This window comes from Orycteropus afer, unplaced genomic scaffold, assembly GCF_000298275.1.
Source record: "Orycteropus afer afer isolate SDZICR_OR568_19922 unplaced genomic scaffold, OryAfe1.0 scaffold00307, whole genome shotgun sequence".
NCBI lineage: Eukaryota > Metazoa > Chordata > Mammalia > Tubulidentata > Orycteropodidae > Orycteropus > Orycteropus afer.
The window spans coordinates 3,006,613-3,019,690 of NW_006921894.1; the positions used below are offsets into that span (position 1 = coordinate 3,006,613).

The 13,078-nt window shown below is 41.6% G+C and overlaps 1 protein-coding gene across 1 annotated transcript in view; it reads left to right on the top strand.

Annotated features, from left to right (window-relative positions):
* Positions 1-1,352: 1,352 nt before the first annotated feature.
* SPIRE1 (spire type actin nucleation factor 1) overlaps positions 1,353-13,078 on the top strand; it is a 629,523-nt gene continuing 617,797 nt past the window's right edge. Inside the window, exon 1 of the mRNA XM_042782409.1 lies at positions 1,353-1,671. Coding sequence (XP_042638343.1) covers positions 1,353-1,671 — 319 coding nt within the window. The remainder of the gene's footprint in view (positions 1,672-13,078) is intronic.

Below are 13,078 nucleotides of genomic sequence, written 5' to 3' on the forward strand. Positions count from 1 at the left end.
GATCTAAAGTTTAAAACAGTCAACTCTGAGAATATTTGTCCCACATTTGTAAGTTAGTACCTACTATACATCTCTTGGGAGCTCTGATAGTGTAGTGCCTAGGGCACTGGACTGCTAATCAGAGGGCTGGCGGTTCAAATCCACCAGTAACTCCTCGGAAGGTAGATGGGGCAATCTACTTCCGTAGTGATACTGCCTCGGAAACCCAAGGAGGGGTCACTATGAGTGGGTCCCACTCGATGGCACATAACAACAACAACATACATTTCTTACTTAGTTATCATTTCAATTCTGTAGAGTTCTTCCACAGAATTTTATCAATTAAACTCAGTCACTAATGGGTAATTGCTTTATTTAAGAATCATCTCAAATCTTTTTATTTCATACATACACCAAACGGGTTCAGGAACACCTAAGAGTATTTCTTTCATTCTATGGCTAATCATCCTGTTCAGTTTTGCCATTGTGATTATTCTACATCATATGAGCAGACTCTATTAATTAGGTTATGGTAGGAGTGGTTATTGGAGACGTGAGGAGCTGTACAAATGTTGCAAATGAAACCGGAAGGCGTTTAGGACAAGTCAGTGAGCAAAATCCATAAAGATCTCTGTCTTCATGGACCTTGTATTGAAATTGGGAGTGGAGAGGGAGGTAGCCAATAAACAAAAACCTAAGTAAACTATATGGTGTGTTGATGGTTAAAGCTATGCAAAAAGAGTAGAGCAGGGTACAGGGGATGGGGAAGAGGCTAGATCAGTGGCAGTACACATCTAGGGGTCAGAAGAAGTTGTGTCAAGACTCTACCGAGCCAGAAGCAGAGCGCTTAGACAGCTGTCCTTAAAGCCAAGGCATAGCGCGTGATGGACTCGAGGCGCAGCAGAAGGAACTTGGCCCTGGCTGTCGAAGATCACCGCGGGCCGAAACGTACCTTGCCTTTTAGACTTCTGGCCATTATAGCCCTCCCAAGGGAGGGGCCAGGCGTTTGGGCCGACCGGATGGAGGGACGGGCCTAGGGCGGGGTTCAGGGTGGCTGACAGGGCGGAAGGGCGGGACGCCGAGGTGCGGAGGGGCAACAGCAGCTGGGTGGGCGGGACGCCGACTGCGAGGTGGGGTTCGGGGCGGAGCGGGAGGAGGACGCCATCGCGTTGCTACGAGCCGGCTGGTAGGCGGTAGGCGCTTGTCAGTCGCAGTCTTCCGTGTCCTTCTCGCCTGCGGCCTGGCCAAACCCTCGCCTTATCTCCACGAAGGCGGCGGGCGGAGGGGTTTGGGCTTCGCAGCTCTGGGATGCGGCGGCGCGCGCCAACGATGCTTCTGCACTGAGGAGAGGCCGCAGTTGGTGGCCGGCGGGGATGGCGCAGCACGGGGCGGCTGAGGCGCTACCGGAGCAGGACCAGGCGGGCCCGAGCGGCGGCGAGGCTCCCGGAGCAGCCGAGGGCCCGCGGGACGGGCTGAGCCTGGAGGAGATCCTGCGACTCTACAACCAGCCCATCAATGAGGAGCAGGCGTGGGCAGTGTGCTACCAGTGTTGCGGTTCCCTGCGCGCCGGGGGCACCTGCGGTCGCCGCGTCCCCCGCCCTCGCCAGCTCTCCGCCGCGCAGATTCGCGTCTGGAGAGACGGTTCCGTCACGCTGGCGCCCACTGGGGAGCCACTCCAAGATGCGGGTGAGCGTCTGGCCAGGGACCGGGGGGCGGGGCTAGGAGAAAGGGAGTCGCAGCATCGCGGGGGGCGCGGGCCAGAGCTGGGTCGCGGCTGACGCACAAAGAGGTACTGTCTGGAGGCGCCCTTCGAGCCCACTACGTGGCCGGGCCGGGCTCCCTTCAGGCGAGGGGATTCTGAGATTCGGCAAACCGCTTACAGCAGCTGCAGTCTGCTTGTCGGAAATTGAGTGGGTGGGTCTTTTCTAATAAGATCCGCGTGCATGTTTACATTGCCAGGCTGCTCTTGCTTGTGTGTGTGTGTGTGTGGGGTGATGAGGTTCTGTGAGAGTCATCCTGTGGGGCCTTGACCAGGATGGTTCATTCTGGTGTCAGGCTTAAAGATATTTTACATTAGATACCAATATTCCTTCAGTTAGGAGCTCTGGTAGCGTAGTGCCTAAAGGCATTTGACTGCTAACCAGAAGGCTGGCGGTTCAGACCCACCGGCCACTCATCGGAAGGAAGATGGGGCAGTCTACTTCCGTATTGATACTAACTCGGAAACCCAAGGAGGGTCGCTATGAGTTGAGTCCGACTGGACGGCACATAACAACAACATTCCTTCCATTTGGTGTAAGTTCTGTGGGGAATGCTTCTATTTTGGGAGAAATAAATTTTATTTATTTTTGGCTCCTGAAAATTAGAAATTATTATTCTTTATTAAAATCCTTTATTAAAATTTGTTGTGATGAAATAGTAAAGATTTGACAGGATGTCTAGATAAAAAGAGAAAATAATTGTCTTATACAAATTTTTCAGGACTATCACCTAACAGTAACATATAGTTAGGACTTACTCAAATATTTATTCATGATCACAAGCAGGTTGATAATAGGTTTCTCTATCAGTTTTATCTCATTCAGTCTTATAGGAAGCAAGTCTACTAAAAACATAGAAATCCAGCCCACGTTCAGTTTTAGAAACTTGATGTAACTGTCAAAATCTTGAGAAAGATTTAATTCAGAGCTAGTCAGTAAAATGACATTTAATGAAAAGTGCTAGCTTGATTACAGTGAAGAACATCCAGGATTTTCGTTGTCATTTTTTTTTTTACCTCTATCAGGATGTTTATGTTTGTTATTATTATTATTATTATTATTTTAGTGCAACGTAAACAACTTTTAGGAGCCCTGGTGGCTCATTGGTTAAGTGCATGGTTTCTAACTGAATGGTTGGTAGTTCCAACCTTCCTGCCCCTCCTCAGGACCCTCTGGGGCAGTTCTACACAGTCTTACAGGGTCGCTGTGAATTGGAATCAACTGGATGGCAGTGGAGTTTTCAAACAACTGTCAGAGTTTTTACTTGAAGTCAGTATTGAGTTAAAACAGTGTTTTATGACTCTTTTGAAATTATTTTATTTCTCATTTATTTAAAATATGTTTATTCTTTTTAAACTTAGATTTAATATTAGTGGGAAATAACTGGCCATTATAATTGACAATGTATTAAAATGATATGAAAAAGATACATTAATAAACAACAGCAAAGCCATGCTTTAGGGTTTAGGATTTCAAGAAGGACAATGGCTGTGTGCAGGCTGGTTTTAGAAGCAGCATTGGTGGTGGTGATTTCCAGAAAGAACAAATCCCAGCTCACGTGGTCTCTGTCTCTTAATCTGGAAGAGTACAGTTTTAACTTTGTTTTGTGACCCTACTAGTAGTTAAGTTGTTAACTATGGATCCTGGTGGCAGATTTAAATTTTTAAATAATTTTAAAATTAGGACCTTCTATTAAAATGAATTATCTTTTGTATCGGGAGCTCTGGTGGCATAGTGGCTAAGACACTTGCCTGCTAACCAGACGGCTGGTGGTTCAAACCCACCTGCCACTCCTCGGAAGGAAGGTTGGGAAATCCTACTTCTGTAGTGATACTGCCTCGGAAACCCAAGGAGGGGTCGCTATGAGTCGGGGCCGACTCGACGGCACATAACAACAACAACAACAACAATCTTTTGTATCATTAATATGAGTGATAACATGTTGACTTCAATGTAGTGCAATATCTTTCTGGAGAGAAAAGTAAGTAGAGTTTTTTCCAAGTAGACATTCTCTTCCTCTTTAGTTCTGCTCAGGACCAGTGCTACCACTTTTTGAGAGAACCTAGTCAAAGTTTTTGATGTAGTCTTGAATATTTCAGGGCCTATTGATTAAAAACATTTAGGAAGTTCATATTAAAATAGTGTTTATGTTAGTCAACTTCTGGGATTTAAGGGTAGTTACATGCCTGTGGAAGACACATAACGTTTAATCTTGTTTTTTAATGCTGAATAATTTGGTACCATGCAACCTGTATAAATTCTATTTTTAAGGAAAAATGGTAAGAAGCACTTTCTTTTCCGTTGTAAGGTATATAAACGAGTTGCCGTTGAAATCAATTCCAGTTCATGGCATCCCATGTGTGTTAGAGTAGAACTGTGCTCCGTAGGATTTTGTTTTGTTTTAAAAATTATTTTTTGTTGTTGAGAATATACATAGCAGAACAACAATTTCTACATGTGTAATTCAGTGACTTTGATTGCATTCTTTTGAGTTGTGTAGCCGTTCTCACCCTCCTTTCCATATTCTCAATGGCTGATTTTTTAGAAATAGATTGCCTGGTCTTCTTCCAAGGCATTCCTGGGTGAACTTAAACATCCACCCTTTCATTTAGTAGTCAAGCATGTTAAATGTTTGCACCACTTGGGGACTCTCCGATAAGGTATATAACCTGGCTGGCAATCAGCAGCTTTTATATTTTTACACATTATTGACATATTTTCTAAATGGAGGTTTAAAGAAGTTAAGTGACTTGGCTCAACGTCATACTGTTAACTCTGAGAACCAAATTGAGGTCCTTTAACCTCTAGGCTTTGTAGTACTATGGAGTAAAACAGATTTTGGTTTGAATTGGGATGGCCATTTCTCCTTTTCCTAACTAAGTGACTTTGTATAAGTTACTGGACCTCCCTGAGTACAGTATGAGTATAAATCACTTTTTTCCACCAGGGAGAGGTTTAGGAAAGAGCAGCTCAGTGGCAGAATTCTAGCCTTCAATGCAGAACTGGGCTTGATTATTGGCCAGTGTATCTCATGTGCAGCCACTACCTGCCTGCCGCTGGAGGCTTGTGAGTTGCTATGAAGCAGAACAGGTTTCAGTAGAGCTTGCAGACCAAGATGAATCAGGAAGAAAGGCCTGGCATTCTATTCCTGAAAATCTCAATGAAAACCATATGCATCACAACAGTTTGATCTGTAATGGATGGACTGGTCAGTGTTTTGTTCTGTTGTGTGGGGGATGCTGTGAGTCGAGGGTGACTTGACAGCAGTAACAACAGAGGTTTAGAAGAGATAATATATGTAGAGATACTAATAGAAGACTTCATGTTGTTGTTGTTATGTGCCGTTGAGTCAGCCCCGACTCATAGCAACCCCTCCTTGGGTTTCCAAGGCAGTATTGCTATGGAAGTAGATTGCCCAACCTTCCTTACGAGGAGTGGCTGGTGAGTTTGAACTGCCAGCCTTCTGGTTAGCAGTCAAGTGCCTTAGGCACTATGCTACCAGAGCTCCTAGAAGACTTGATACATAGTAGGTACTTCGTAAGTTTTAGTTCCTTTCCTTCCTTAATCCTGAATTGGTATGAAAGTGGTCCTTTCATACCACCATGGTGATTCTAGTCCAGCAGTGCTATATTTTTACTTACAATTGGGGCAAATGTTTTGGACTTCAGTGTTATTGATGTTTTTGACTGGACATGTTTATTGTGGGGACTGCCCTCTGCTTTATAGGATGTTTAGCACCATCCCTGGTCTCTACCCACTAGATGCCAATACCACCTTTTCCCTGGGTCCTGACAATAAGAACATTAGATGCCAATAGCATCCTTTCCCTGGGTCCTGACAGTAAGAAACTTATTCAGACATTGCCAGATGTCCCAGAGGGGTGGAGGTGCCAAAGTCGGCTCTAGTTGAGAACCTTTGATCCAGTGCCTGGGATGGTGTTCAGTGTGAAGTGGATCCTACTTGTAATCCTCAAGCGGACGAGTCTTCCACCTGGCCATGTTGTTCATTGTGATTGAGTTGGATGATTGAGTGGTGTTGGTTCGTGCTGTCATTGTCACTATCACTCCATTTAGTCCCATGGGAAGAAATAGCTCCTCCCATGCTTTATACCTTGTTCTGGGGCTGAATGTATTAGCAGTTGATTTTAGCTCTTATTTACTTCAGCAGTTTGCATTCAGGTTGAATAAAATAAGTAGAAATACTGTCTAAGAGAAATAATAAATTAGAAAAATGAAGAAAGATACAGGAGGCATGGAAATGAGACAAATACTGGAAAACAATCAAGAATGAGAAATTTTATTTAGTATTGCCACTCCGTGGGAGAAAGATAAGGCAGTCTGCTTCCATAAAGCCCTACAGTCTTTGAAACTCTATGGGGCAGTTCTAGTCCATCCTATAGGGTTGCTGTGAGTCAGGGTCACTGAGTCAGAATCGACTTGATGGCCGTGGGTTGGTTATTCAGAAATAACTTAGAGCTGTATGCTAAGATGGCAATAATAACAGTATAGATAAATTGGAACTGGAGATTAAAAAAAGGGGAGATTAAAAACGTTATTTTTTTAGAAGATGTCCTGAGAGTAAAGATTATTAAATTTTGAATTAGGATTTTAAAATGAGTAGCACTTGACTGCTAACCAGAAGGCTGGCGGTTCAAACCCACCAGCCACTCCTCGGAAGGAAGGTTGGGCAATCCTACTTCCGTAGTGATACTGCCTCGGAAACCCAAGGAGGGGTTGCTATGAGTTGGGGCCGACTCAACGGCACATAACAACAACAACAACAGTATATTTTATGAAATATTTCTGTTATGATGGGGGAATAAACTGTTCAGAATCAAGAGGATTTATGATTCTTCATAGGTAGGTCACTTAAAATTTTTTTTCCCCCAGTGTTGAGGTAATTATTCTCATAAGAAGACCTTATTGTTTTGGGGAAACATCATATATGGATTGAGTGAAACTTTCACTTTCATACAGTTAATTAATGAGTTAAAGACACTCAGACTCTGCATATACAACCTGCAACTTTGTCATCATTATGCCTAACTGGCATTTGGAACATATTTTGATATCTGTGTTCTTTAGAAAGGAGGAATTGATGTCATTTAGGAAATATTTCAAATTCTCACAAAGATGAAAACTTTTCTTTTTCCTTGATGCAGTGTAGTAACATGGTATGGCTTTTCTTGCCGTAGTATTTGTAACTCCCACTTTGCCATGAGCAACTGATTACCTGATTTTTAAAGTTATACACCTGGGGCAGCACAAAGTAATCTTCTGGGAAGTTCCCTTTCTCTCAGATATGTAGAATTCTGATGTTGCAGATTGGTTAGTTTTGCCACTCTGCCAGGCTTAAAATGAACCCTCCTAGGGGCAGAAGGAGTCTCTCTCTGACTGCTGGCTGAGAAAGATGTGCTGCTGAGAAACATTCAGCTTAGAGAGAGGGAGAGAGATGTGAGAGAGACACGCTGATGAGAGAGAGACATGAGAGACACTGCTGAGAGAGAGAGATGTGCTACTGAGAGAGACTGAGAGAGATGGCCAGCTGACATAGAGATGGCCAGCTGAGAGATGGCTGCCTGAGAGAGAGAGACTGTGGCTGAAAGAGACTTAGTATGTTCCTGATCTTGAATTGTAGCCTGTTGCTTCCTTAATAAACCCCATAATCTGCGTGTTCTGTGCGGCCACTGCAGTGAATTTTTGAACCTGGCAGAGTGGTGGTGGGTGCTGCGGGAAGAATGGTTGATGACAAGGTTAGTAAGAGGGCTGGAGGGTGGTGGCATGTCTGGCCTCATAAGAACAGGCCTTGGGCTGCTACTGATGATTGTCTTCCTCTTGTGTAGTTAGAGGAGGTCAGAAGATGCTGCCCCCTTGTCCCTTTAGCACTCTGGGATGCCACAAATAATCACTAATAGCGTTGGTAGTAGATACTGCAGTCATGCATGATCTTATCAGGTACGTAGGCCTTAAATACTCATTTGACCAAAATAGTTTATTTTAGAGTTTGGTTTCAGACTTTTGATGCATTTTTAGGTGTTTATGGAACACTTGAAAAATTATGAACTCATCTTGATTTAAAATAAAATAATATGATTGATAATAGATTTTCCTATAAGGAGCAATGAAAGCATACTGATGAAAGGATCCCTTGAGAATGGATTCTTAATATAGGAATATGTAGGCTTTGTTTGGGATTTTAAAAGAGGATATGATCAGTCAAACTTTTCAGCAAAGTTCATGCTGAAAGAGACAGAATGTTTATGGAGAAGACTGAAATAGTGAAAACACATTTAAAAGTATTTTGATCTACTTTTCATATATTTCTTGAATGTTCACATCCTGATCATTAAGTAAAAAGAACTTAGGAGGTATATGTGTCTATGTCCAAGGTAGGGGTGAGGGTGAATAAATGGGGGATTGGTAAAAAAGCATTATCAGTTAAGAATTAATCCTGTTTGAACAATATGTTCAAGCATATGGAATTGATTCAGTTTAACAAACATGCAGTGAGTTCCTATGTGCAAGTGATATTCTAGTTTAGATGGGTGATGTAAGGTAAATAAATAGTCCTAGTTATTAAGAAGAGAAAATAAAACATAAACATAAATCTCTTCATTCAACACAGGCCTCTTTCAGACCTGTGGGAGGGGCTTTAACACTATGTCTACCTGGACATTTGCAAAAGTAAGATACTTTAGCCTTAATTAAAGTCACTGCCACTTTCAACTCCAACTTAACCCTCCAGCATAATTCCACATGTGTTGGGTGGTATGGGAGTGGCCTTAGGCATTTTGGGGAGAAATTTTGGAATAATACATTTGTGTTTTTGTATTGTTATTTTTGCCTCATGCAAAGAGAAGCACTAGGAAGAATTTAGTCATATACAGATACTGGTACCTAAGTAAGTTAGGACTGTGTTGGGAAGCCATTAGCTTCACTAAGAATTTTGACAAAACTTCAAAAGAAAAAAACATTGATCTTCAACTACTATATGATGATAACAGATGATAAGTCATACTTAGCATGTTTTATTTGTAGGGTCATAACCACTGTCAAGCATCATAAGTTCTGTAAAATGCTACCCTACTTTATTAATAATATCTTTAGAGCCATATATTAAATTTTGTATTTGCTTCCTGTTGGCTAAATTGAAAAAAATAAAATATTCTCTCTCAGATATTTGTTTGAAAATATTCTGTTGCCAATTATAGTGCTTTTTTATAATAACCTTTATTTTATAATAATTATAGATTTACAGGAAAGTTGCAAAGATAATTCAGAAAATTGTCATATAGTTATGTAAGTTCCTTAATGGTAACATCTTATATTACTGTAGTATATTTAAGAAATCAACATTGGTACATTATTATTAACTGAACTCCAAACTTCATTTGGATTCACTGGGTTTTCTAAACAAAAATCATACCAAACCCACTACCGTAGAGTTGTATCTGACTCATAGTGACTCCTCCTTGGGTTTCTGAGGTCGTATCACTACGGAAGTAGATTGCCCAACCTTCCACATCCTTTTTCAGTTCTAGAATCTCATCCATGTTACCATATTGTATATAGTCATCATTTCTTTTCTTAGAATAATTTTACTGTGTTTTTTGGTGAATGTTTACACAGTAGTTTAGGTTCCCATTTAGCAATTTCTACTCAGATTATTCAGTGATGTTGGTTATATTTTTCACAATGCGTGAACATATTCATTATTTCCATTTTGGTTGTTCTGTTTCCATTTTTCTAGTTTCTCTGCACCCTTATATTCTCGTGTTTGTTTTAAAGAAATTGTTGACTGTTTGGTCTCATAGGTGATTTTCTAAAGTAGCATGGTACTTATTGGGTGATACTCATTCTTTCGTGAGCCAGTCTATTGTTTAACTACAAGGTAACCTCATAATTAGTTTGGTTCAGGATTTGAAGTATGTCTCAGGACATTAGTCTTGGGGAGTCCTCCAGTCTCAACAAGTCCAATAAGTCTGTTATTTTTTTAGTAATTTGAAGTTCTGTTCCATATTTTTCTTCCATTCTTTCAGGATGCATCTGTTGTGACCCTGATCAGAATGGTTGGTAGTGGTAGCCGGGCACTCATCTAGTTCTTCTGGTCTCAGGGTAGGTGAGGCTGTGGTTTGTGTAGTCTATATTGAGCCTTAGATTTCCTTCTTTCTCTTTTATTCTGGACAAGTAAAGACCAATATTTGTATCTTAGATGGCTGCTCACAAGCTTTTAAGATTCCAGACACTACTCACCAAATTAGGTTGTAGAACATAACTTTATGAACTATGTTATGCCATTTGACTGAGGTGTTCCGTAACACTATGGTTCTAATCCTTCAAACCCAGAAAACTAATCCTGAGATGTGTTTGGTTATGTGTAAGAAATATCTACAATTTTGCCCCTTACGTGCTTTATTATATATACGAATACATGTGCATGCAATCACATGTTCATACACCTTTGTGTCCCAAAACCAACCTGTTGATGTTGAGTTGATTTTGACCTACAGTGACCCTATAGGACAAAGTAGAAGTGCTCCATAGGGTTTCCAATACTGTAGTCTTTACAGAAGAAGACTGCCACTCCTTTCTCCCACATAGTTCAAACTGCAGACCTTTTGGTTAGCAGCTGAGCACTTTAACCACTGTGTCACCATGGCTCCTTACACTTATATACACATGTACATACTCACGTGTACATACCTATACACAAATATATCTACATGTGTGTATATATCTCCACATGTACGTGTATATATATACACATACACACATATTTTTTGGTTGTTTTTGCTATTGTTTAAAAATTATATATGCCAAAGCAATTATTCCTTTTTCCTTGGATACATTTTGGTGACATTGTTTACTTTTGTCAAGCTGTGTGCACATCATTCTCATTTGGTATTATCTTTCCCATCAGCAAAAATAACAAGTTTCTACTATCTAGAGAGTGAATTCTCCCCTGACCCCATCATTCTTGGTTTCTGTATTTATTCATGTTATTTCATAAAAGTGAGAACATAACAGTATTCAGTTTTTTGTGGTTGAATTATTTTACTCAGCGTAATGCCTTCCAGGTTCATCCATGTTCCAAGATGTTTTGGGAACTCTTATTTACCCATGTTTTGGTACCCACCAGCCACTCCTCAGAAGGAAGGTTGGGCAATCTATGTCTGTAGTGATACTGCCTAGGAAACCCAAGGAATTAGTTTTGAGTTGGATCTGACTCTACGGCAGTGTGTCGTTGATAGACATTTAGGTTGTTTCCATCTTTTTGCCATTATGAATAGTGCTACGATGAGCATAAATATGCATATGTCTGTTCGTGTCACTTCTGTCAGATCCCTAAGGATCTGCATACTAGAAGTGGAATTGCTGAGTCATATATTAGCTCTACCTCTAGTTTTTTGAGGAACCGCTAGATTGTTTTTCACAATGGCTATATCATTTGCATTACCACCAGCAGTGGATGAGGGTTCCAGTTTATCCACATCCCCTTCAGCACTTGTTCTTTTCCTTTTTATAAATCTTCACCATCTTAGTGTGTAGTGAAATGGTATTTCATTGTGGCTTTGATTTGCATTTTTCTGATGGCTAATGATGTTGAACATCTTTTCATGTGTCTGTTGGTCAGTAGTCAGGTGCTTAACCGTCTGTACTACCCGTGGAATTGCTCGTTAACCATTTGATTATCCTCTTTGGTGAAGTGTCTGTTCATGTTCTATGCCCAGATTTTGATTGGGTTATTTTTCTTCTTGTTACTAGTTTTAGTTTTCCTCATGACTAGACTTGGGATTTGTGTTTTGGGGAAAGAATACCTGTGGTGAAGTGTCCTTCTCATCACATCATATCAAGGGATACATAATATCAGCACAATATTGGTGGTAGTTAAGGTTGTGTGTCAGCTTGGCTGGACCATGATTCTGAGTGGTTTAAACAGTTGTGATGGGTCATTCACATGATGAAATTGGATGTAAGGTAGTTACCTCCATGGTAGGAAATGATATGAGCAGCCATTCAGTTGAAAGGGAGTTTCTTCAGGGGTATGGCCTGCTTCCCATATATAGATTGGGCACTCTGGGACTTTTTGTTGGATCTAGTTCCTGCATCTAGCTTATCATCATCTGGTTTTTGGAGCTGAACCAGTGGCCTGCCATATTGCCTGCCAATCTTGGAATTGTCTTTGCAGCTTGTGAGTCAGCAGTCTGTCATTTTTACCTGCTAATCTTGGATTTGTCATCCACTGAAGTCAGCCTGCTATACTGCCTGCTGATCTTGGGTTTGTCGGCCCCTGCAGCTATGTGGGGAGCTCTGGTGGCATAGTGCCAAAGGCATTTGACTACTAACCAGAAAGCTGGTTCAAACCCACCAGCCACTCCTTGGAAGGAAGGTTGGGCAATCTACTTATGTAGTGATACCGCCTCAGAAACCCAAGGAGCCTCTAGCTCCAGTGGGCCGGGAGCAGGAGGCAGAGCTGAAGCCCAATGTTGAGGGACTTTTTACCCAGCCCCTAGAGCCTAGCACTTTGAATTCAGACTTAAAGCCTCCAAACTAATAAGAGAATAAACTCCAGTTTGTTCAAGCATCCCATTTGTGGAATATTCTTGTCAGAGTGGCAATAGGTAACCAGAACATATGTATGTATGTATGTATATGTATGTATATATGTATGAACTTTGCTGGTTTTGCTTCTGTCGAGAACCTGGTTGTTTTGGTTACCTAGTGCCACTCTAACAGAAAATACCCCAAATGGGATGGCTTTAACAAATGGGTGTTTATTCTCTTACAGTTTTGTAGGCTCGAAGTCCTAGTTCAAAGTGCCAGGCTCTAGGGGTTGTGTAAAAGCCCCTAGACCTTGGGCTTCAGCTCTACCTCTTGCTCCTGGCCCACTGGAACTGGAGGCTTTCTTCACTTAGGCAGCTGCTGGCTGCTGAGGCTGACAAGCCGGTGGTCGAAAGATAAAAATGGCACAGTCCCGATGTTACCAAATCACACTGCAAGCCATTGATTGAAATCCATTAAGAGTCCCCAGATCGGCAGACAGCATGGCAGGCTGCTGAATAATGACTTGGCTACATGCAGGATTCAGGTGTGTCAGAAGCTGCACATCATTCCCAGAGCTTCTCCTTATATACTGTGAGCAGACCATATCTGTCTCAGCTGCTCACAGTAGATTCCACCATGGAATTAATTACCAGTCTTATCATGGAAAATACTATATCCAGCCACCAGCCACTCAAAACCAGACCCAGCCAAGTTGACACATGACCTTAACTACCACATTAGCTTAAGACAACATCACTGTGACTTCAACTTCCATAGTTGGTTAAAACAGGCTTT